General features: G+C 47.9%; 1 protein-coding gene across 1 annotated transcript; it reads left to right on the top strand.

The window, feature by feature from the left end:
* Positions 1-4,722: 4,722 nt before the first annotated feature.
* Positions 4,723-11,477, top strand: LOC119389921 (uncharacterized). Its single transcript, XM_037657353.2, has 2 exons — positions 4,723-5,268; positions 10,300-11,477. Exons 1-2 carry the CDS (start codon positions 4,876-4,878, stop codon positions 11,263-11,265), a joined length of 1,359 nt encoding a protein of 452 aa, XP_037513281.1. The 5' UTR covers positions 4,723-4,875; the 3' UTR covers positions 11,266-11,477.
* The last annotated feature ends 14,803 nt before the right edge of the window (positions 11,478-26,280 follow it).

Below are 26,280 nucleotides of genomic sequence, written 5' to 3'. Positions count from 1 at the left end.
ATGATAAAATCCTTCGTTCGTTCGTTCGTTCGTTCGTTCGTTCGTTCGTTCGTTCGAAGTTAGGAACACTTGCTTCCTTCCACTTGTTTTAATCGTATAATGGATTAATTCGCTGAAGCAAGAAAATTTAACAACGACAAGCAGAAAAAATTAGGCACAAGTTATCGGAGGATGACTGTGAGAGGTATGAGATATTTCATTAATACCTAAGAAATGAAGCTAGGGATAATTAATACTGGCTAGCACTATTAATTAACCACATAAGGCGTGCTTTTGCTATTACGTTACTGTGCCCTGCTGCATGGTTCAGCCCACGTTACAAATCGCATCGAACAAAAGCCCTGCGAGGGTGCACATCGTGTACTGGCAGCGGGATCGGCCCAACCAACCAGCACCTTGGATTATACCCTATAGGCTGTCTTCGACTTTGACCAAGTTTACTGTTTTAGACGTAACCTCCCGCGTAAAGAATGGAAAAAAATTTTTTTAAAATATTCGCTTAAAAAAAAACCCGCGATGCAGTTACGAAAGAAAGCTAGCGTGTGTTACAATCAAAGAGAAGGAGAAAGATAAAAGAAAGGCAAGGTGGTTAGGAATTTATCGTCGAGACTAAAAAAATATTTTGCTAAGTCTAAGTTCTGCCAGCTTTAAATGCTTCATTACTAATAATTGGAAATTCAAATCAATATATTATTTAACTATAGCATCTAGGAATTTTACCCTATGGAACTTAGCTGAAAAATCCACCCACTACTCGGCGAATCCCATTCATTTGGTATGAGTCATGGTCAAAAGACAATGACAACAACAGCAACCAGGGCTGAGTTAATGTTCAACCCTGTCTGACTAGAAACTACACGCCAAGATTGGATGGTTAGTTTCCCATTGACAACGCCTACATCTTACTTCCAGTTAAGAAAAATCACGATAATACTAGATTTGGAGATGTAATTCTTCCATCAAGTAAAGACTACTCATAATACATCACATACTCCAGATTTCCGGTGTCAAACGAGCCTTCCTCAGCGTGACCCGTATATTTATCGCGTCGGATGGAGATAATACGTCACGGCCTTCCGTAGCTTGTTTTCCTAAGAGCTACTCCACCACTTCCTTCCTTCCGCTCGTTTCCTGCTTATCCTATCTGCCACATTTTCCTTCCGCCGTGCCCCCCTTATGTTCTGCAGCACCATCGCCACGTTTAATACGCGTACAACATGTCTCATGTAGTCTATTACGTGCAGTGCAGCCGAAGCTAGGGGTTTTGGCTACCAACCATAACAAGGAACAAGGACTCCTCCATTCTTCCGCTTCAGATCCCATTGTTCGGACTGCAAGGAAGTTTAGAACAGTGCTTGGCTGAGCTAGTTGAAGATAGTGGTAAGCTGGGCTAGTTGGTATGTATTCATCGTAATATACAGCGGCGCGAAAAACTAGACCCAGAAGGTCCTTCCCTTTTCTCTCTAATTTTTCGCGCTGTTTATTACGATTAGCTAGTTGGTTGCACAGGGTTTCCAGCCGGCCACACTGAAGAGGACACAGGAAGACACAGGCGCGGTGTCTTGTCTTTCTTCCTGTGTCCTCGTCAGAGCGGTTGCGTGGAAAATCTCCTGACTGAATGGGAGCGCTTTAGAAAAGACTAGTGACTTCCTGGGCACTGCATCGGTGCAGGCAGAAGGAAGCGGAAAGAAGTTCAACACCTTCCCCCCATGTCGCACTTCACGTGCACATATATTGCATGCGCACATTAAACACACACGCGTATGCACATATAGAGGGCCCGGTACCTACCAAAATAAAATTTTGGATACGCCCCTGGATGGCAATGGTAGAGTTTCTGATTACTACAGAGCTGGAACTTTCGCCTGAATCAGTGTTCATTGTTGTACACGTGCTCCTGCTCAGTGATAGCGCACGGTAATGGTGATTGGCTGCGATCGTTGCCATTGTGTGTGTGGGTCCTCTCTCACTCTCTACATCCTTATCTTTGTACCCCCCCCCCCCTTCACCGTTGCCCAGTGTAGGGTAGAAAACCGGATTTTCCGTTCTGTTTAACCTCTCCGCAATTTTCCCTTCTTTCGTTTTTATCTCTCTCTTTCTCTCATGGGCAAACCAGCGATGCACCGCGGGCTTTGGCTGCGCGAGGAGAGAATGCCGTCGAGAATTTAACAGTTCGTACACGCATGGACTTCGGCAGGGGTGTGCAAAAAGACCCTTTATCCCCCCCCCCCCTTCACATGCCACACCAGCACTTTCCCCTCACAAGTCGCACCAACCCTTCACCCCACCCCCACCGCGATGCAACGGGTGTTTGCACCCCCCAAGACTAAATCCCGCGTCGCCCATGCATAAACGTATAAGAGAAACTTGGGGATGATTACCGGTAATCACCCGTCAGTTCTGTGGCACCTCATCGGCTTTTACGTCGTTGAGGGAAATGGTGTCGGCTTGTAGCTTGGCGTCGAGGTTAGCGTGTAAGCGAGGTAGCAAGGTGGCCAATTGCACGTTTGAATACAAGGAACAAATTCTGGGACGGATGAACGTAAGTTATTTGCTCAACAAAGCCAGGATGCGAGAATGGACGCCTCACTGGATGAATCTGCATAGGACGACGATCATGTAATTGACAAGAACCTTCGCTGAACTGAACGCATAGTCGGTAGCGGCGCGGGTATATTACACACGCGTTCGTTTTCACCCTTCGCGCACCGACGTCATGCCGCAGCCTAGCGTGCGCAGCACGGCGAGCCACCGGAAACAGCGGAGTCGGCGGGCTGCCGCGATACGGTCTTCTCCGTCTCCCCTACGTCCCAGCTACAGGAGCTGTCGGATGTCGTTGCGCCGCCTATTAAGCGCGCGTCGAACGGCCTCGCTTCCTTAACGCTTCACTGGCGACGCGAGCAGCCCGGCTCAGCTGTGCCAGCGCTTCCGATCAATGCACGCTGCACTCCCGGACCGACCTCCGGCGAGACGTCATTTATCGCGCGGGGATTTTTTCGCTCGCCAGAATATAACACCCCCCGCCGCCGCCCTTCCCTTTCCGCCTACCACGCTTATGGGAGCTCAGAAACCTCGCACACGCGCGCGTTTTGCCGCGTCATCAGTTTCTAAACCAAGGCTGTCTCCCGGTAGGGGTGCGAGCCACGCCGTGCAGTGTGTACTGCTCGACTGGCATGCTACGCTGGTGATGAGGCGGCGAGGCGTGTTCTGAGCATCGCCAGGCGCGCGACATGAGACACCGGCATGAGAGGGGAGCAGCAAACTGTCTCGGCGAGCGTCGTGGACGTCCTTTGTGTCGACGCCAGCGCTTGACGGCGTGCTAACAACGACTTTGACAGTGTTGCAGCGAGCGTCAAGACGTCTTGGCTTCGGGACCCTGAGCGGTGTCGCGCGTGTGAGCTCATGTTCCTTAGCTCTCTTTCTTCGTGCATAAGTTCCTTTATCTGCTTCGACCACCAAGGCAGGGTGACCCAACCGGAAAGTGATCTCGTTAACGCGCTTGTCTCGGCTTTGCTTGGCTGCCTCCTCTTGGTACTGCCGTTCTGGAAATCGCGCCGTTTTGTACTCTAAGACCATTCACAGTCATGTGCGCGCGAGTCTTTCCAAACGTAATCTAAAAGGGTGTGCTTCGTTCTCACGTGTGCTCACATTTAGTTTCGTATCTCCCTCGTCAGGTGTTAAGAAACAGCTAGGGAAGCCTTGGGCGAGGCCCTTATAGAGGGATGGGACAACGTGAAAATTTTAATGCGATTGCTTTTCGTGAAGCGTCAGTGGTCTTAGCGACGTTCCTGAAAACGTAGTCCCAGGAATCGCCTCTCGTGAACGGTGGATGATAAGAAAGTAATGCAATCAGAGGACAGGATTCCTTACGTCATGTTGACTTAGTACTGAAACAAATGTCTTCGAATGTATAGATGATCAAAGACGACGATTTTGTTGAAAATGCTGCAGATATGCTTTCCAGCTCGACCTCGTGCGATGCATAGTCAAGGCCAGCAAATGAAGGCCCGTATTGTCGCTCCTAATAGTGGCATTATATGAACACGAAGGCCTATATGTCACGCGACATAGATCAGCTTTAGGTGCTTCTGAACTGGTAGCACCAAAACCTCTGAGTAACGTGCACCATTATAAAAGTACACAGAGAACGAGGTGTCAGTGTTCCAAATGAAACTATTGTACAGGAATTGGTAGGCATGACAAAATAAGCTAAGCTCCATCACTGCGAATGGTTAGACATCTCTAATGACAAGTTTTTATATTGTTTTACCTTCTCCATCGCATAGCCATGGCCAATCAATCGGAAGTCTTTATTAGCATTGTTCGGAGGGTTCAATTACAGCCTCTCTGCAAGAGTAGACAACTACAGTGTAAAAAATAGACGAGCACCAAAGTCGCGAATTTATTTCAGCGCGCTGTGCTTAAGACAAGCGAAACAACACCGGCAGTTGGCGCGCTATAAACATATTGTGAATTGAGTTTTTTTCATCACGCGGTTCAACCCTTCCAGAGTGCCCGTTTAAAATTAATTCTGTTAATTCGGACGAAACAGTAAATAAATAACCATTGGAATAATAAATTCCTTACAGTTTCGTCGACTAATCCCAGTTCACGTTCTGCTTACAGTGGTTTATGACTACCGCGGATTACACTAAAACAAAATACCCGTTAAGGTATCTTGTGAATAGGCAGTCTACAAAATTTACGTATCCAACATGACTAATCTGTAAGCAGGCAAAGTTGCCTACAAATAGTCCACGAGAAATGTATGCGCAGTATTAAATCTACTTTCACGGGGGTTTCTTCAAGCCCTTGTCGGTGCTGTGTAGACCCGCGGTACGTCTCAAGCACTACATACAGGCGTTTTAGAGCGCCATGCAAGGGATCCGTCACACGCTTCTCCTTTTGTGCGCGTTCGCAAGCGCCTTCATTGTAGGCGTTCAACTCGGCCTGAACATGAACAACGGCCCTTCCGACTATCCCGAGCAGCGGCTGAGGCACTCATCGACCGTTACGCAGAAGAGAACGGGCTCTCCGTACTTCACTGCGGACGGTGCCGGATGGATAGACGCCTGGGCCAAAGTGAGCGCCAACGTGTACGTATACTCGGCCTACTTCGACCCCCGGTTGGGCGCCAACGCGACCGTGGTGCGCATCGTGGGACTCGTGCGTCTCAATCCCACGCTCAAGGTGAACTACTCCTGCCTGATCGACGACCGGCCCGAGAAACCAGCCCGGCCCGTCGTCGCCAAAATGGAGTTCCTCCAGGTTCGTGTTGATACCGAGAAGCTTTAATGACTTTGCGAAAATGTTCGAAAAGCCGGGTGAACTCATCGTTGTAAATGGTTTACTCCGACTTAACACCCCAATTACTGACCAAATGACATAGACGTTTCGCCACCTATGCAGGTGTCATCCTCAGTATATACACTGGCGACATATGAACGGAGGTCGACCAGTCCACTAGTGACGTACGTCTTTGTAAACGTCCGGTAGGGGCCGCGGTTGTTGTTGCGTATGTGACTGGTGGACTGGCAGTCCTCCCCTCATTTGATGCCAGTGTATGCTAAGGATGCCACCTGCTTAAGTGGTGAATGGCCTATGTCATTTTGGTAATAATTGTTGTGTTAAGTCGGAGTAAACCCTTCACAATTGTTAATGACTTTATTGTACATGCGATCATATCTTAGCATATTCCCCCACCATATCTGAACGGTGAACTGTGACAGTGGTGTCGTGGCATACCGTCCTTACCCGCATACTACCGGCAAGCTAACCAGTGCTGGAAGTATGCGGCACTGATTAGCAGTACCGCATACTACCAATGGTAACCAGTGCCGCGTACTACCGGCACTGTTTAATAATGGCTAACCAGTGCCGGTAGTATGCGGGTAAGTACAGTAGTGTCGACTAAATACCTAGTGTTGGCTAAATAATGGATAATGTCTGCTGGTGCTAACTAACGGTGCTTAAATGATAGCTACCGTTGGCTAAGTATGGCTAAATGATGGCTCATATGGGCCTTTGTTGGCTTACCATTGACAACATAGGCGTGCGCAGGGTTCCCCATCAGGGGGGGCAAAGGTTCATCGCAGGGCCCCCCCCCCACCGTACTAAGTCAATGTATGGGGCTGATTTTGCGCCCCCCCCCCCTCTTAGGTGACCAGAAGTGTCAATGTACCGGGCAGATTTTGCGCCCCCCCCCTCTTGGGTGATTAGGGGGGGCAGCCGCCCCCCCTGCCCCCCCTGTGCGCACGCCTATGATTGACAAGTATCGGCTAATGTTGCCAATGACGTCTGTATGATGACTAGCTTGGGAATATGGTAAGCGTTGGCTAATGTTTTCTGATGTAGACGATCCGGCGTTATAACAGCAACACTGTCTTCATCTAACCTCAATCCAACGATGCATCTCGCATATACATTGGCTATAAGCAGAGTTTGTTCTGTCTAAATTTTTCTGTTTTTTTTTTATCCGGACAGTGATGGAGAGAATGAGAGAAAACACACGAACTATTCTTGACCAGCCCTCCCTTTTTAAACTTCGTGCAATAGTTTACACGGAATTTTAGTTTAACTCTCGCCTATTACATTTCTGCATCTGCGGCCAGCTATATTAAAGGGGTCATGAAGCACCCCTTGGGCTGATTGAAAAAACACATCCTGCGGAAAGCTGACACGGCTATGAACTGCTCTGCCAAATATTACAGTCGTGCGCGCCGCGTAATGGCCACAAGCGGAGCGCGAAGTTGCCGTTTCCCCAGGCACCCTCTTTTCAAACAGAGGCCGGTTCTCACTCTCGTCGGTGGGTGGGGCGTCTGTCCGCTGTACGTCGCAAAGACATAGCATGCTTATTGGCCGATAGCCGACGTAAATCGAGAGCGGCGTTCGGATCAGATGCGCTTCTTGCCGCGGAATGCCGCCACTTGCCGGCGCCGCACTCGCGCAAGCGAATCACAGCGGGAGAGCGATCGCGTTTCATGACGCGCGCTGGCGTAACTTCTTTCCCCCATGCCATCCCTCCCTGTCTAGCTTCCAGTGCGCTCGTCGGCACGAGAAAAGAGAGAAAGCGCTGGGAGCGTGCGCCAAACCCCTGTAACTCCGCTGATTCTTGACGGATTCGAGAAATTTTTGCGGCAATCGATTCCGGAGGCAGTACACTCCGATACTGAGGCCATTAGATCATTACTTGGAAAAGTGGTTCATGACCCCTTTAAAGAGCATCAGCACTGGTTGTTTACGTTGAACACACGACCTCCGAGAGATGTGGTGATAGTTTTGACGATGCACTCAGAAACGGTTAAAAAAAATTACAGATTTTTTCGGAATCGTTGTGAAACAATGTGCGCTGCCACCTTTCTTTTGTTTTTCCATAGTCTAGCTACCGCGTCTCAAACAATTCAGTTTTATCAGGGTCCTATAATACAAAATTATTAAATGACCCTGGGTTTTTATTAAACACAGCAAAAAAAAAAGCTGAATCAGTAAAGAAGGCGGTTAGACATACTGTTGAAGATTCATATATTGAAAATGGCAGCGGCAGACCGAAACTGAATATCTTAAGGACAGAAAGCAAGAAAAGGAGAAATAGAGACGAATATCTCGTGTCGTTGGCGAAGCGAATTCCTGCCAACACTTCGTCTTCAGCCACTTAAGATGCACTTTAGGAGTATAGCTTGCTGCTTCACTTGTGTGGGCGTTGGTTATGGTACACAGCTGCGAGCTTAGGTATAGGAAAGTTCCTCGATACGGTTCGTTCCGTAGTACGGACTGAATTTATAATGTTGGACGCAGCCGGTCTTTATTTGCGAATTTATCGGTATACGCAGAATACTTGATAACCTGCACAAATAGCAACACAAACCCCAGAATCGGAACGTTGGTGATTTTCAAGAGTGCCGCTCTGGGTTCTTCGTAAGAGTCTGTGCGTATCAGCCAAAACTTGTTACCTACTGTGTCTTAAGCTGATACTGTGTGTTTTACGTTTCCTTCTTAGAGTAGCATGGAAAGCTGCGTGAAGTTTTCTTTTACGTGCGGGCGCCGAACTTTAAGGAAGAAGCAAGATCGGAGTGGCCGTCAGCTATCCTCTTTCTGAAGTCAACTGTGCGTGAAAAATCGAAGGCGCCACGTCGCGCTTTTAACGCTCCACTTCCTTAAGGCGCTCTTCGGACAAAGAAGCGCACGAAGAATTCGGGAAGTCTGTGCTGTGGCCAGTCTCTAGAGTTCGAGAATCTAAACTAAAACCGCTATAGGGGCATAAACGGAATAATAAAAGCACCACTAGCGACTGCATGTGTGGCTGTTGTTGTAGTTGTTGTTGTGGTTGTTGTTGTTGTTGACGATGATGTTATTGTCGTCTTTGTCATTGTCGACCGTAGTTGCGCCCTTAAAACTCTCCTACAACACAGCGAGTTGTGGAAGCGTCAGTTTACTCGGTCGAGAGCACATTGTATCGACGCATCGTTGCGCTATTTCGACACAAAGAGAATTCTTAAAGCCACCCAGGGAAGGTTGCAAGCACTAGAGACTACGCGTAGTTGACTTGGAAACTTGATTACAGGAAATTCTCATTTTTCTCATGATAATTTCTTGGCCATCAGTTAAGGCCGAGACAGACGGTACGATTTTCCTTCCGATGCGACGTCCGGCGCGGCGATGCGGCAGCCGGAATGGTGACGTTTCGTGGCGTTTCATGGCATCGGATCGCCGCATCGCATGTCCGGCGTGTATCTAACCGGGCAGATATTTTCGCCGCCGCATCGGACCATCGGAAGGCCAAAGCCAATGACAGCTCGGGAGACGTGTGTCGTCACGCCGCTGGTGGCGCCCTCTCCATGTCGCCGCTCCGGTCACCGTGGCCAAGGCGCGTCGGTGGAGTGGAGCCTCGGAGCATTTGCCGACATCGCCGCTCGCGGCGGAGTACATTTTGTTTGTGACGTGAAATAATTCCTGATTAAATAAAGTGATGTTTGAAGTGTGCCAATTCTGCAAGACAGTGCCCGTTTCCAAACCACTAGCGAGATCGCGAGCAGCGATGCAAGGCCATTTCGCAGGTAAACACAGCGACACCGTCGTCTCGGCGAGCCGGCTCGCTTCGCGTCCACCTTTGCTCTTCACATCGATGACGTCGAGAAAGTTAATAGCGTGTGCTAACGCGTTACATGCAAGTACAAAGCTTAATCGTGTTTGCAAAAACAAGCGCTCTATGACGAGCTCACGTGTGATTGCGAACGGCGTAGGCGACGGCCGGCGTCCGCCATGATAGGCCTACCTCTCGGGGTCGTGAGTGACGGCGAGCTGTTGCGATGTGCTTGTCGTTCGCGAAGGCGCAGTTTTAGTGATTATTTTCAAATAGAACGAAGCGTGGCTGTGCAAAGTTGTTTGTTTTGTGCTTCATTGCGATGATACGAAGTCCTCCGAGTGTGCATTCCGAGGCGCCGTATGTGGGCGGAGCCTACGGCTGAATGCTCGTTCGCCCCGTGTGTGCTGAATCGTCGTACGCCGCATGCCGGACATCCGACGCCGCACGCCGGATCGGAGGCAAAATCGTACCGTCTGTTTCGCGCTTTAATCAGTATTGAGAGCAAGACGTCGAAAGTAGCAGGCTTTCGCCAGCTTCGCTTAAGTTGGGGGGCAAATCGCGATGTGCACGAAACGTAGCAACAAAAAAAAAAAGCGCGTATGCCTGCTTTTGTCTTGCGTGTTGAACGCATTGATCATTCTCGTAACTGATTCATTACACTGGTAGCTTGTATAGACAATAAGATATTACCCACATGGTACCTACAAAAGGAGGGGCACCTGGACATCCAGCATAGGCTCCTGGATTGCCATTGCACTATGCGTAAAATTTAAAGAACTTGAAATACATCCACGAACACGCGAGGCGTGGCTGGCCACTTAACACGGCAACGAATGCTCCACCAACCCCTTACAAAAATTGATTTGACCTTTCAGTCACCTATAAGTCACCCACCAGTCACCCTAGTCACCTTTCTGTAGACTCGACCTTCGTGTAGACGTTGTCTACAGATTTTCGCAGACGTTTTGTGCAAATGGCAAGTGAAACCCGACACCGGCAGTCGACAACCCTGCCTCGAAAGGTCAACACCGTAACAAATATTTCAAAGTCTAACTAGATTTAATTACAGCCTCTAAAACCTTCGAGAGGAGGTCATATATATATACTTAAAAGAAATTTTAGCTCCTTTTCTTTTCTTCCTTCGTTCAGCCATAACTCCTTACTCTCTAAGAATTTTTTGCTCTAGCGTTGCACCTCACGAATTAACGTCGTTTCAGGACCACCACCACGCCAAGTACGATGGCGTCTTCATCACTTGCCCTTACCACCCGATGAACGACTCCGAGACGCCACGGACCGTCCGCGTGACCGTTACCGGAGCCGAGGTCGGCACGTCCAAGAGCATCCCCGTCCACTACCGGACGCGTTCTCCTGGCACCCATGAGATGGACTCGCTCTCGCTGTGCGTCCGACCTTTCTACGGTGGAGTCCCCAAGGTGCACGACCTGAGGCACTTCGTGGCCTACTACTCGCTTCACGGAGTCCAGAGGTTCACCTTCTACGCTTACAACTCCGGCGACAGCGTGAACGAGTACCTGCAGGAGCTCAGGCGCGAAGGCTTGAAGGTCGACTTCTTCCCCTGGTCCTTACCGGTCGCCAAGAAGTCTTGGGCCCTGGCCCAGAACGTCTTCACGCAGGACTGTCTGTATCGACACGCGAACGCTTCCCGCAGGGTCCTCATCGTCGATCTGGACGAGTTCGTGTTTCCGCTTCCGGTACGCGGTAGGCCACGCACCATCGCCGAACTCGTGGCCAAGTTACCGGCGTCCAAGACGTGTGTCGTAGTGCGCAACGTGTTCTGGGTTCGGGCCGCCTCCCGGATAGACCGTCCTTTCATCTTCGAAAGCCTGAACCGCAGTCGCCGCGTTTGGCCCACGGGCCTGAGGAGCAAGTATTTCGCCGATCCCCTCGGCGTTCTCGAAGGAGGGATACACTTTTGCAGGCGCTTTCTGTCCGGTGGCCGGGACCGCGACAAGCAGTTGACCATGAGCCAGGCGCTCCTCTTCCATTACCGCGGCTTCAGAGGCGAAACGTACGCCAGGGACACGAGCATGCTTGTCTGGAGGGAGCTGGTGATGAACTCGCCGCTGATGCCGAAGCCTGACTTTTCGAGGGGTTTCGCGTCCAAAGTGCGCGATGTCCTGTGGAACAGTATCGACGTGGTGTTAAGACTCGTTTGGTGAAAAGTGAGGGTGTCTTCTTTGTGACTGTATTGGTGGTAGGTCACAGACCAAAGCATTGATTCTCGGTGCCAAGCTGCTGTACTTCTCGTGCACTGAGCGACTATAGGGTTCATGAACTGAAAGTTGTGAATGCTCAGCAACAGTGAACTGTACTACACGTCTAGAACTTTCGAGACCTTGTGATAGAATCATCAGTAAAGGAGTGTTTTATGTCCCTTCACTCAAGGAAAGCTTGCGCAAACACGACGCCGGACGTGCCTCAAAAGCAAATAAATAAATAAATAAATAAATAAATAAATAAATAAATAAATAAATAAATAAGTGAATAAATAAATAAATCGCGTTCATTAATGAACGCGATAGCAAGAAAAGCGGCCCGTGATGGACGCGCTGCTACGCTGCAGAAACATCTGCCCCCCGGCAGCAACTACCGCGCCAGCAGACAGCGGAAGGGCAAGGTTCTCCCTGCACAAATATTAGAAGAAGCGAGCGAGCTGGCCGACGACTTTTAAATGCACCCGTTGCGCTCCTCCCGCCATCTCGCTGGTAATGAAGAAACGCTTATAAGCGCCTGCCGTCTCCGAGTCCTGCCAGCGGTAAGGGGTGCGTACATAACGCTCGCCGTTAGCTACCTGAAGGATCTGCGTTTTGTGGCGTAGTGGTTAACGCCACGCGCTGCGGAGCGAGAGGTCGCTGGCTCGATTCCACGCTTCGGAAGCATTTTTCTGAATTATTTTTCTTTGGGACGTTTATATATATATATATATATATATATATATATATATATATATATATATATATATATATATATACATACATATATACATACTTATACATATACGGTGCATGACGGCGGCGACGGCGACGGCAAAAACCAGCCGAGACTGTCCATATAATTGCTATCGGAATAATAAATAAGTAAATAAATAAATTCACTTCGTGATGCTTACTTGCACTTCCGTCTGCTTCATAACAGGCAACGGAGGGCCCAGGTGACAAAGTACCTCCCTTTCCGAATACGACATTCCAGAAATAAAAAAGAGAGAGAACGAGATAGAACAAGAAAACCAGAACGAGCTCATCACGCCTGCAATTTGCTCAGCGCCTTCGCTCCGTTCGACTGCGCCACTCAAACGACAATCAATATCTAGCTACAAACATGAGCGTACACAAATCGCAGACGGAAAACTCCCAATATTTCATGTGAGCACAAGTGATATCGTCGTGCTCGTGAGGAAAACACTTTCCAGCTCTAAGCGTCCGTGCGACGGGACGGTATATAGCTATACGCTTTGCTGTCGCTACTGCATCATCATTTCGAGTGTTTACGCTCAGCTCCCACGACCTCCATTCACCTAAATCCCCTCCCGGGAAATCGCTAGCGCTCGAGGGAGGCCCGGCCGTGAGCAAGGCCTCCCCCCGCTTGTGTACACACACACGGCAACGCGCAGCTTTCATTTGAAAGCCCGCCAACGCGGAAATGTCACTGCAACCTGCTGTGTTGACGCGTAACGGATTTCCTCGGCGTGTGTACACTCTGGCGTGCGATGAGGACAAAAAACATCCGGACGAGGGAACGTACGCGTGGCGAGTTGAATGCAGTTACCTGTACCCTAGTTGAACAACTTCATGACGGCTAGATGGTTCATTATTAAAAACTCGGAGTGAAGCAACGCGATTAGAACAAGGACTCAAAGGAAACCGTGGTCCCGTCGTATAGGTGTTCCTTCGTGTCCTTGCGTTAGTTGCGCTGTTTCATCCTCAATTACTACATGAGTACTTTTCCTTATTAGTGGCACGAGCAGCGAGTGAAACTCTTGTTTCTATTCCAAACGCTTCCGTTCGAGTACTTACGGTTTTCCGTACGTTCAGAAAATTTGTCTTCGGAAGTTAAACTGGTATGGAATCGACGGTTCTGGTTTAGGTTAACAGTTATACTGGATGCATAAGATATATCGGAGCATGAGTTTACTTAAGATAAAGGAAAATTCATTGTCAGGGTAATCAATTAAAATTAATTGAATGAGTTCACTGAAAGAGCAGACACTTCCGTTGCGACCAGCTGGAATTGTTGCGGCTCCTGGCGGAACAGATCTCAACCACGGGCTTCTTTCTACGTGGCCTCCGAGATCAGCTTCGGCAATGTGACGAAACACAATGTTAATCCAAGAAATACACCAGGCTACTCGACATGCTGAGTTGCCAGGGCCACTACCAGACACCTAAATAAAGGGTTAGGGTCGCCTCAAGATGTTGTTGTTGTTGTTGTTGTTGTTGTTGTTGCTAGTGTTGTTGTAGAGTAATGAGTTTCTCTTAAAATTTTCTCTTAAAAGTAGGTCTATAGTAACCTTTCTACTGCGAAGCATTCGTTTCGAATCCGTACATAATGTTCGCGATGTCAAGAAATGTCTGTTGATACTGATTTACACCCTTAAGAGTGTAACAAAAAATCTTTTTTGTGTGTGTAGTAAACGTAGAATCAAGCTGGATGCGCGCTGCAGTAACTAACCACCCTTCGCAGAGGTAATTTCTCGCACGCGTGCACTCATACACAGATAAGCGCAGACATCCCTCGTCCAGGAGCATATGCTTTTAGCATAACCACGAACACCAGACACAATACATCAAGGAGAGTGCTTTCTTCGCGGCGGTGCAACAACGCCAGATGTACGGAAACGCTCGATCGAGAAAGGAAAGCGTCGACTCTTGAAAGGAACTTGCGTTGCAGTCACTGTTGCGAAACCGCGGGCATTCTTATCTGCTCGCTGAAGCAGTGCAGCCGCGTTTATCGCAGCGGGACGTTTTGCGAGATGAAACGGGCAGTTTGTTCCCTTACGCGTATATCAAACAGCTGTGCGTTGTGTTGGTTTTCAGACGCTGGGAGATTGCGAGCGCGCAGAAAAAGAAATAATTAAAAAAAAACTCACAAGGCTCCCTTACGCATTCGCCTAAGATGACTCGAAGGCGAAAGCCATCATCTTCTTTTTCTTCTCAGTTGATGTATGCTTTACACTGCCTCCAAGATCGGAGGCAATGTAAGCTATCTGCACCTCACCTGCTTTTGCGCTGCCTCTGTGATCGGCCCACTATGACCAAGTGACGTTTCATCTGATGACGTCATCACGTGACATAACGTTATGTGACGTTATGATGATGTCATAGGTGACGTCTCGACATCATGATGATTTCTTGCATCACTCGTGTTTACGCCGACGCTCACGGTCAATTTTCGCGTTTGATGAAGCATCTAAGGCTTTCGCCTTAAAAAAAAATAGTGCCGATGCTTCGTACCGTTCTCCAGTAAGACTCAGTGTTTCGCTAGTTCATCCAGCATTACGACAGAGTTCACTTGAATTGATCTGTCATTTGAATCCACATAGTTAACGATCCCCTGCCTGCCCAAAAAACTGCCGTCGCGCCCGTCGCCTTTCTCCGCAGGTGTTCCGTAAGCGGACGCATGACGACATGATTTTGGTGTTATGCGCAAACCACACGCGAAGAATGAGCACTGACGGCGTGTGGTGATATCATATTTTTCAAAGTGCTGTAATGCCAATCACACCCAAGTCGCAAACACTTTCCGGGACATTGATTTGTACTGGCTTCCCGTCTACTTTGGCTGGGTCACATTCCTTGTCGTAAGGACAAATCTAAGCAGCGACGAAAGAACTGCAACAGTTTTCTTCGTCTTCTTCTGTTTCATCAGGGAAAGAAAGGAGAAATGAGGAGACCAGTACATACCAAGAACGACGACCAAATACGTATCTTAAGCCTGTGATTTTCTTTTTTCTATCTCTTATCTTGTAGAGAAAAAAGCAGAGCAAGACGACGACGACGAAAACGGAGAAGAAACACAAAGTTGAAGCAAGAACACGGGAGAATCGTGTCTCATTACGAGGACGCGCACAATCGCGTCTCGGATCGCAGAGCCGCTCACTGTAGCTCGCGGAGCGCAGGAGACGTGGCTGGAGGTTTTCTCCGTCGACAGAGCTAGGCGATGTCCCCGGCAAAAGCAAAGCCCGACCTCACAATGTTAGGCTGAGACCCACGGATTCGATATACCGGGCGCTGTAGGGAGTCCAAACAGCGCAGCTAGCGAAGCGCAACAAGCCGATTCTGCATTGTGGCCTGGTTGCATACGAGTATATCCTATATACGAGCGCACGGCCCCCCATTGTGTAGCGTTTATGCGTTCGTCTCAGGTATACACGGCCCGATGGACGTGCCTTCTTCGCCAGCGAAAGCCAAACGGAGACGTAAAGAAGGATCTTATTTCGCCCTTCGAACTTCCTCGTCTCTTCTCTGTCTCGTTTCTCTTGAGAAGCAAGTCCGGTTTCGTATGTCGCAAGGTTTTCGTCTCTTTCCATTTTCAGGCTGTTCGCAATGTTTTCGGTGTCTAGGCAGAATTGGTTAGGCTCAAGCGCATCTCAACAAACAAGAGTGAGAAGTCTGCCGAAAAGTTTTCACCTTTGTCCCCACGATTTCTGTTTCCTTTTGTAGCACTAGCAATTACTATGACACTGCAAACCAAATTTCCAGTCGTCGACGTCGTCGTCGTTGGTATGATGGGCAAGACAAGGTTTAATTGTGATACGATTACGTCACGCTCAGGGCGTGCGGTGCGTTAAAAATTGAGAGAAGGCATGAGAAAAAGAGAGAGCGAGAGAGTGCCGCCGTAGCGCACGTGAGGTAAGGGGCGACGCTGAGCGAGGCCCTTAGATGAGGGGATTGCGCGTGAAGCGCTGTTGCGACCGGGCATTTGGATCCATCCCACCGCTCCAACCAGTTGTTGCGACCGGTATTTAGATCCGTCCCTCCTCGGCAACCAGGTTGTTGCAACGATAGGGTTGCGTCGTACCCGGACTCCGTTTGGTAGCGTAGTCGAGTCTCCGGGTTGAGGAACTGATGCTAGCAAGTTGGGAAAACGATAACAAGCGTATTTACTGGCACTTTTTGTACACTCAATTACATAGTGACAAGGTAAGCGTTCCGCGACGAGCGAACTGGATGAGCCTGTTACCGAGGGCTCAGAGCCCCATTTCTCACTTAGCACCGTCGTTTTAACCCCTCAGGTCGGCTCCTCCTTCTTGACGACCCCCAATCACACACACGACACCACCCACCATGGCACAGCCTATTTCACTGTCGCTGAGGGGTCGTTGCAGTCTTGAAACAGCAAGGGTCCGGCGGTCGACGGCACGCTTGTGGGGGTAGCAGGGCAACATGTTCCTCGGGCTTGTTCCTCGGACTCTTCCCTGAAGGGCAGAAAAGGGTCTGCGGCGACTCCTGTCAAAACATACAGGTTAGGTCGTCCCGGCAGCACACCAATCCAAGTCCAGGTGGCCCATTGTGGAAACGTCCCCAACATGGACGTCCCTCTGTTAGGTCGAGATTCTTCCCATTTTCGGTCGCTTCCCATCCCGGGTATTCCGTTTCTAGGATGGATGCAGGTGTTCTAGCAGTGTGAGAACGCATCGCCCGTCCATTCTCATGGTCAGCGCGTCGCCACCGACTGCCAGTCATAACAGCGCGCTTATCTCCTCTAGTAAACCCACCCTAGGTGCTCAGGCCATTGCTCCGCGTTGCAAAGGTTTAAAAGGCGGCGCGCGCGCGTCCTATCTTGCAAGTAATACTTGGCGGCTTCAAAGACTGAGCGATCGGAGAAAGTGGTTCGCTTCCTGTGACTGTATCCGCCGGGACTAACGGAATTCTCCGCACTCAGTTTGTCAGCTGGCGTTATCTCGAAGAAGCGAGAAGAGACTCAATGCATTTGTTCACTTCTGTATGCGCGGCTCATCACGTCAGCGTTGTCAAAGCCAGTCAGCGTTCGTGGAGCGTGGCGTGTTCGTGGTTGCCTGTGCGCGCGGTCACCATGCTCGTGAGAAACTCTCCGCCTTATCTCACTAAAGTCATTTTCTTTCTCTGAACACATAGTCCCAAAGTTTCATCCGGCCGTTTTCTCGTGAATACGTACACACATTGCAGGACTAACAACACATCAATTCTACTATAAGAAAAACAAAATAAAGACGGCCCAATGCGATTCTAACCATAGTTTCCACAGTCCCTACACCTATATATACACTACACTATAGTGTCGAAAGCACTATATACTACAGCGAATACACTATACACTATATACGCTATGTACTATATACAATACAATATATAGAATACACTATATGCTACACTTCTGTCGAAAGATTTTGCGGCAGCGACGGCGAGGCTTGCCCGTGAAATTGATCAGACGCTGATCCCATGCGTGGCCATAGCCTATCTGTATACATATAGCGCGGTACGGCATCTCTCGAGGCGGAGTGCATACATACGCTTTTGTCTGCTGTTCCGACGTTTTTTCGCAAATCCGCGTGTGCTGCCGCTTCTCTCTGAAGAGATGTCATTATTGCTGCTTCGAAACCCGACTTCCCCTGCATATCAGGCTTCCGCACTCGTCTCCCTCGAGCCTTTATCTATCCTAGTTTGTTCTTCTTCTTTTCCTTTTTTTTCGGCACGCAAGCTCCCACTGAAGAGGACTGAATCGCAACGGTTGGTTCATCGAAATAGACGGGACGGTTTCGCTCCAATCGGCAAGCTATGACAGAACGGAGGTCAAACAGAACAAGAAAAAAAGATAAAGAAAAAAAAAGATAGAGAAAGAAAATGTGAGAGAATCCACTGAGCCGTGAGCAGGAAAGCAAGCTTGCGGCTTTAGAAGCCTGAGAGAGCTGGGGCTTCGATTTCGCAAAACCGCGCGTCGGGTAGTAGCCCGGCAGATGAGTTGGAAAGCCTTCGCCAGGAATGCGACTTCACCCGCAGCTTTTGTGCGTTCGGTTAGCTCTCTGGGCGCATATACGAAGACAGTTTGCTTGTCGTCTTTTCTTCAGTGTGTAGCTCTTCAAATATTCTTACCTTTTAATTTTTTTGAAAGACAAGATTGACGATATTTCCAACTGGTTGCTCCCCTGTCATGGTATGTAAGCTGTGGTAGAAAGTAAGGAAGAAAGACACAGAAATTGCTGAAGAGACGCTTGAACAACGACATCAAGATGGCTTATATTACTTTATTTCGTTGTATTAAGCTTCTCACGAATAAGTCAAAAGATTGAGCGAGATGGAAGCGTCTCACGACTTCAAGAGTATAACATCGTGTGCAAGCCGCATGCGCAAAGATAAACAGGCAACTTTTATTTGTCTCTCCTGTCGACGCATGTAATTCCTCTACACGCTTCTGGAAGCATACGTTTTCATCTTTGTCCCAACAGCTCCACTCAAGAGATGCCCCTAGGTCACCATTGGACGACCAAGTGGCAAGTTGACGAGAAAGATGTTACCAGTCGTTGCCATGAACGCTCGCGCGCGTCTATCTATCTATCTATCTATCTATCTATCTATCTATCTATCTATCTATCTATCTATCTATCTATCTATCTATCTATCTATCTATCTATCTATCTATCTATCTATCTATCTATCTATCTATCTATCTATCTATCTATCTATCTATCTATCTATCTATCTATCTATCTATCTATCTATCTATCTATCTATCTATCTATCTATCTATCTATCTATCTATCTATCTATCTGTCTGTCTGTCTGTCTGTCTGTCTGTCTGTCTGTCTGTCTGTCTGTCTGTCTGTCTGTCTGTCTGTCTGTCTGTCTGTCTGTCTGTGTGTTGTGTTTTTTGTGTTTCGTGTGTTGTGTGTGCGTGCGTGCGTGCGTGCGTGCGTGCTAATCTCCTGTTACGTGGTACTGCGAGTGACAAAGACGGATTTTATTTTCCGTAAACCTTAGTGGCGTTATGCGACTGAACTTCGAGCTCATGTGATTTCCTTGTGGTTACTCTGAAAGACAGTCACGGTACTGCTCTAACCTCGCTTCGTTGTATTGTCCTTGATTTCCAAGAAGGGCCGACAAGGGCACATGCTTTAAGCGCGTAAGAAAGCGATATAAATGCTCAAAAGAAGTACATTTAAATATGTCAAACTTGAATCCGAAACCTCAAGCGGAGTGGTCGTACGAGTAAAATGCATGTATATATATTTTTTCTTTATTTTTCAGTAGTGTGCGTCACGGACGAAACATCCAGCGATGCTGCGTGTGTTCTTTAGGTTCGATGGCTTTCGAAGCGTACTGGGCTTCACACAAACAGAACATACGAACGCAAGCGAATAAATTAAGTTGAAATGGAAGCAGGATCTCATGACTGCGCTAATGCTTCTCTCGCAGATGGAATATGCAGATCTTGTCAAGCGGGACAAGGAAGAGCAAAGGTAACCTTGTCTCGCGAGTAACGCAATAGAGAGACGTTCATTTTTCGCATATGTTGAAAAGCTAAGCCGAGACGATCGCCTTAGCAATCACGGTTAACGCTCACCTTTCGAGCGAATTCGTGCCAAGATAAAAGAATCCCTCCCTCTTCAACTTCGCAAGCGAAACCCTCTATTTCGAGTTTTGTACCAGAGGTGTATCGAAGCGTTTAATTTCAGCAAATAAACTACAGTCGCTTACAGCCTTAGAATAAACATAGACACAGAGTTCGTTTTCTGCGGTTCACATGAACTGTTCGTTTCTTCTTTATTTTTACTCTTGTTCTTTCTTCCAATCTAATCTTATCTTATCTAATCTTATCTAATCTAACCTTATCTAATTTTGCCCCTTTCCCCCACCACACGTGTAGTGTAGCTAACCGAGCCAAAGCTTGGTTAACCCCCTTGCCTTTCCCTTTAGTTTTTCACTCTCTCTCTCTCTCCCCGCCCACAGCCTTCGCGCTCTCACGTAAAAATAATTCGCGCAGATGCTCCATCCAATTACATTCGCTCATTTTCGTGACGTCAAACACGTCTGCGTATCAAGATAGCTTCAGTGTCCCGACAAATGCTCTCGCATATCTTGACATCAATAGTGATCCTAAAGTAATATTTTAGTCAGAAACGAATGTGCCTGGTGTTTACGTTATCAAGGAGAAAGTATTTGTGCTTCGAGGGAAAACCAGCTGGCACGGGCCTCTTACAAATGTGAAGGATAGGCGAACCGTAGTTTCGTGGGCGGAGCTTATATATTCATGCTTAGATTGTAACTGACTATAGGTGGCTTGCGTTGACGTCACAGAGATTGTGGTTTTGGAGCACCATCATGGGGTAGGACGCGAGGTTTTTGACGTTACAGTAATGCTATCAAAACATCATTTACAGGTTCCATCGTGATTGACGCACATAGGTTTTCCTGCCACGTCGCTACCGCATTCCAGCAGGTTAACCGTGGCTTGTCGGTCATCAAAGCCCATATGTTGGAGTACCGGTACGTTCAGAAGCTGCGTCAATGAGGTCACGTGCAAGCTGCATATAGATGCTTGATTTATTTTCTTTTTCCTCGGAGCAGCAAACATCACAAAACAGCCTTTCCAAGTTTCTCAACGTGCCGCGTGGATTTCGACCTACGGCATCGCCAAGGGTCAAACAAACTTGTTGTCCTGTCCTGGCGTTCAATTAGGCCTAACAAGAAGCTGCGAATGTCCGCTGGTGTTTTCGAAGAGACATAGAGAAAAAAAGATATACGAGAATCCGAAGCAAACGCTCACGGACTACCAAACGCACTCTTTGAGCCAGCTGGGGGTGTCCTCAAAACGACCCGGACGCTTCCTTCTAAATCAGGGTCGGCAAACAGGACAAGTTCGTGCCAAGAGGCTCGCTGTGTGTGGCCCCTTGATTGAGGTGGGCAACTCGCGATGACTTCGCAGAATGGTCATCCTAGAATGGCATTTTTTTTCGTTTTTTCTTCTGTCCAAGTATAGTCGTTTGACTGTGAACGATTCCTTTAAGGCTCTGTTTTCTGCAGAGCCGCACGCTCGTGAGGCCTCACGGCATCTCCGCTGTGTACTTTCAGTTCTACACGCCTGTTTTTTTTTTTCTTTTAATCTACCTCACTGGGAGACATATAACGTATTTAGACTGTCAGGAGCGCGTTATGTTTGTTCGACGCCAGCCCCTTGTTTGGAGTGTTACCCGCAAACATTCGACAGCGCGACTTCGTCGAAATCAGCGTCAGTCGAGTACAGCGAAATTGACACCCACGTAAAAAACAACAACAAAAGCAACCGAGAATGAAGCAACAGGAAAACTGTACGGAACATTCTTTTTTTTTTAGTATAACGGAAAGATCGAAGACGGAAAGTCGACAGGTCGAAGCGCTTTTTCGTTCTTCCGTCTTCTGTCCATTGGATGAGAGAGAGAGAGAGAAATTCTTTATTGAAATACTCGTGATATTAGCCTGGCTATTCGCATGACATGCTACTCAAGGTGTTGGGTGATGATTATGACATATATACACTGATAAACACATAACTGCACATACAGAAGAGGCTTACTTAAGGCTTACTAAGGGATAGTTCACCTAAGTGATAGTATCCTTCATCTTGCTAAAGTGACGCAAGATAAGGGCTATACGTGTAGGCTTAGCCATAAGGAGGATACGGGGTCCGTTGCATCCATTACATTTTATATGCGTAGTGTAATTCGAGCTGTTTTTACAAGACGTGCAAGTTGTCCCAACTATAGGCTAATTTGAACTTCTACTAAATGCTTTTTTTTTTTTAAAGAAAGCAGTTGGTGACTCAGTCCGCTGTCGCCAAGATAACTCCGAGCTTTTCTAACAAAGTAGTCACGAAACTTGCCACACGCACAAGAATCGCGTTTTCGGCTGACGTCATGCCGCATCGATATCCAGAACTGTTGAAGAAGCCCTGAAGCCGTAAGGAAAGTCTTCTACAACGAAACAAGCATAACTTACCGACTGGCACAAGCTCGAGGGAAATCAGTGAAACTCGTTATGAACGGAAGCTTTAAGAACGCTTTGATTCCCTCCCGCGCCTGCGCATACTCTAGCGGGCACTTGCTACGCTAATCAGCCTAAAGAGGTTCCTTGCCTTGGAACGGAAAGCTATCTGCTTTCTTTCTCTTATTCCACACGACTAGGTGTTCGCGTCGAACGACAGGAAAAAGATTCTCAGTGCACCGGTAGCACTGTACTTCAAGCGTTTAAAAAAGTGTAGCACCCGTCAGCAGAAACAAGACACGCGCCCAAGTCTGATTTTGTTTAGTGTCTTCCCAACGATAACATGCACGTCAATATGAATTTCTTAACTTTATATTGGTTGCTTTACCCTCGTGCCAGCGGATCAGACGTGCGACTCGTTCAAATGTACCCGCAGTAAGGACAAAACGTACAGACGCGGCGGCATGCCCAGCCTGAAACCGACTGGCGCGACGCACAAGCCCGTCCTGGGGTATTATGCAAAGTTGTTCAGACACTTTACATTTCCTTTCAGTTTATGTCATTGCGTCATTGATTGCAACGTCTAGTGCATCCTCTGTTTTCCTATTTGACTTTTCTAAAATATTTCTATGCCGCTTTAAACTCGACTTTCTCGTCTTCAAGCAATACCAGACTACAGAGAGATCCTTAGAGAAATGCAGGCCACGACGCAGTCAGTTGTCGGTTCGGAATCGGTCGCTTTCAGCTGTGGGTTTAACTTGCGCAAACTTTGCGTGGCCTGGGCACGCCTCTTCTGTATAGTAGATAAACAGAAAGCACACAATGAGAAAAAAAAAAGAAAGAGAGGAAGGGCAGGCTTTGGCTTCTATCGAGAGTGCTATAAGGTCACACAGATTGAAAGCGACGGCGTTTTTTCGAAAAGCCCGAATTTGTATGCGAGAAGCGAACGCCCCCTTTGGTAGCAATAAAATAGTTTTGTGACGACAATGCGAGATGGCGGTGGCTGATGCTTCACCCGTACAAACGTGACGTTCGGCAGTCGCGCAGACACTTTTTTGCTATGAACGATCGCGACATTGTGAGCTGTGATATGAACGCTACATGATAGTGACGATAATAATATCACCATACTTAAAACTAGGCGATACGATGTTTGAAAGGGGGAAGAAATGTTGTCCACATGTTTTGAAAAGTAATCTAGGAGTAAGTACACTCGTGAGCAGTATGAAAGGGAACACGAAGTTTGCGCTTAGGCAACGATTACTCGTGATGTGTGGATACGAATCTGCCGTGTTGGTACCTTTCCACTTGAATGTTCATTGTTATGAACACTTTCGCGATTTGTGCCGCCAGGGTGGTCTAGTGGTTGTGGCGCTCGACTGCTGACCCGAAGGTCGCAGGATCGAATCCCGGCTGCGGCGGCTGCATTTTTGATGGAGGCGAAAATGTTTGAGGTCCGCGCACTGAGGTTTAGGTGCACGTTAAAGAACCCCAGGTTGTAGAAATTTCCGCAGCCCTCCATTACGGCGTCCCTCATAATCATATCGTGGTTTTGGGATGTTAAACCCCAGTTAATATTGTTATGACTTTCATGCTTTCTTCCTGCGTTATTACTGTATGGCCTTTTAACGGTTATTTCAGTGTTTCTTTTTATATCGGTCACGACTGTATACATACAGATTTCTCATAAGGAAAGTTATAATGTTCACGTATTCTTCCTAGTCCTGATTTTGTCTTAGCTCATATGACCGCGACTAAGTTCACCCAAAACCAGGACAAATTTTTCGTCATCTACATTTCTTTCTTTGCGATAAATCTAGAAGTATTGCATCGTACGTATGCCTTCATGCTAGATACGTACGGATGACAATGTTTCCTTTTCTAGAATCTTTCTTCCCCTTGTGTGCTTCCACAGAGCTGATGTGCTATGTGTTAATGCATAGATGATATTTCGTGCACGAAGGATATTTTCTGAAAGCATTCCTGCACCCTGGCCACATTCGTCGACGGCGCAGGAAGGCGTTTGTGCGCTCTCGCAGTTCTTAAAGGACTCCGCGGCCTCACATGTCGCGTTGTAGTGCTGCTGTGCGCTCTTCCATGCGCGTGCAGTGCTGACTCTGTCTATATATCTATTCCCCTTTCACCTGTAACCAGTGTGGGGTAGTAAACCAGAATCTCAGTTGAATGACCTCCCAACTTTCCTTCTCTCTCACCTGCCATATAAGTGAGCGCTTCGAGGGTCACTTTTGCCTGAGAGGAAAGTCCAAATGTCGAACTTGCGGCGGATAACTGGAGCTCATGCGAAAGACATTCCACGATTTCCTTCTTTCCGCTTTTTATATTTTTTTTTTCATCTGAGGGGTTTGCAGAGAAATAAAGGCTGTCAGAATTCAGGGTTCCTCCAAAAAATTGATCGACAATCAGGAGAAGACAACACCCGAGTGCGAACTATGCCTACTTGCTAGCTTGAAGAGCTGCTACTCGAACAAAAAAAAAAGAAGAGCATCTGAACACCTCCTTCCCTGCTACCACATAGACCTTACTCCAATAGTATATGCCGCCCATTTTCTCCTCACACCCCACCTCAAAACTGGAGCACAATGCTGCCACTCGTAGCTTGCGCAGTTCCTGCGAAAGGGTTCACTTCGACTGCCAGACCCCATGAGTGGCAGCTGACGGCAGCGCCACTATACACCGAGGCGTCGAACAGGAAGCCCCCAAACTTTGCCTCGCGTCTACGCCCCTCCGCCCATACGGACCAATGCTGTTTCGTCTAAGCCTCGCTCGCGCTCAGCCACGTCACACCACTCCCTGGGCCCTGTTGTGCAAATAACGCCACGCCACCGACTAGTGCTAGCGAAGCGTCGAAGCCTTGGGTTGAAGGCGCGACTGCGACGGGGCTTTTTCTGCTGTGCCCGGTCTCCCCTACTGTCTCAACGCGCAAGCCAGTACGTGTGGCATATTGCTTCGCTCGTAGCACTGTCTGCACTCTCGACTTCTTCCGGGCGCCCTGGCCAAGCCAAGCCAAGACCGCTACCCTTCTACCTGCCCTTTCTTTCGTCGCTCTATCCCCCTGCACCTAGTCTAAACCTTTCTGAATGTTACCGCGCTCTTTGTATGCGTAGTGCGCGCGGCGAAACATGCCCGTAGGCCCCCGCTTCGACTCGCGAAATGCGTGCAGTGCAACGAGAGATACAGATAGAGTGAGGTTTCGCTGAATGCAACCTGCATTCTCTCCTCTAAACAATTCTGTGATGAACACGCTGTAAAATGAGTCGGTTTAACTTGCCCCGCAATCTAGTCGTATATGCGTTCTCTACGTTTGTCAATTGTCTAAGTTACAAAGCACAAAATTACTACTTTTTTTACTGCTTACATACAATTATCCCACAAAAATACAATACAAAAATACAATGCACATCGGAACACATAAATGCCCTTTCTAACCGGAAAGTGTATATGCCGTAATGGTTCGTTGGTATCATTACACAGTGTGCATTGCTTCTGATACACCCTTGTTGCCAACTTCCATACATGCTAGGCTTTGAAGCAACTTATCGTAAGTTCAAGCAGGAGCTGGTCAATTCGGCATGCGCTACAAAAGCTATCCTTAATCCCGTATAATGATGAAGTATAGAACGAATTTCGTATCTTGGAAGAAAAAAGGTTCGCCCGGTGTAAGCACCCAAGCCCCTCCCTGGTATTCTCATCAGACGCGCTTTGTGAGCGAGGACATATTAGCGGTGGGTAATGGACAGCTCCTTTTCATAAGCTTGGGTGTATTTTGCAAGTATTCTTCCAAGCAGGGCTGCAGTTTATTTCTCCACCATTCGCTACGAAAAAAAAAAATCACAGCATATCCACGGAGTGAATGATGATGAGTGGGCGAAGCTGCAGAGGTTCATCGGTAAACCGTGAATCTTCCGTGAATTCTGCCCAGTACAATATCACCGACGTGAGATCGGGCGCGTTTATACTAAAGGTTCGATGAGTTATGACGACTTGCAGCTCACTTTAATTTTACATGTACGCTGTGAATTTTCATTGTTTAGAAAACCAGTGGTTTAGAAAACATCTGGCGTCTTTCGTTAAGCAGCTGGCGTGTTTTTCGTTTTGCTTTAGAAACATGTGGCGTTCTTTCGTTTTGCTTTTACAAAACATCTGGCGTCTTTCGTTGGTTTATTTCATCAATCAACGGCGTTTTGAACAAAATTTTTATTGTTTAATCACGCACAGGAGAAA

The sequence above is a fragment of the Rhipicephalus sanguineus genome, chromosome 4 (genome assembly GCF_013339695.2).
Source record: "Rhipicephalus sanguineus isolate Rsan-2018 chromosome 4, BIME_Rsan_1.4, whole genome shotgun sequence".
NCBI classification, from domain to species: domain Eukaryota; kingdom Metazoa; phylum Arthropoda; class Arachnida; order Ixodida; family Ixodidae; genus Rhipicephalus; species Rhipicephalus sanguineus.
The sequence above is the reverse complement of the archived record's forward strand: the minus strand, read 5'-3'. Positions and strand labels throughout refer to the sequence as shown.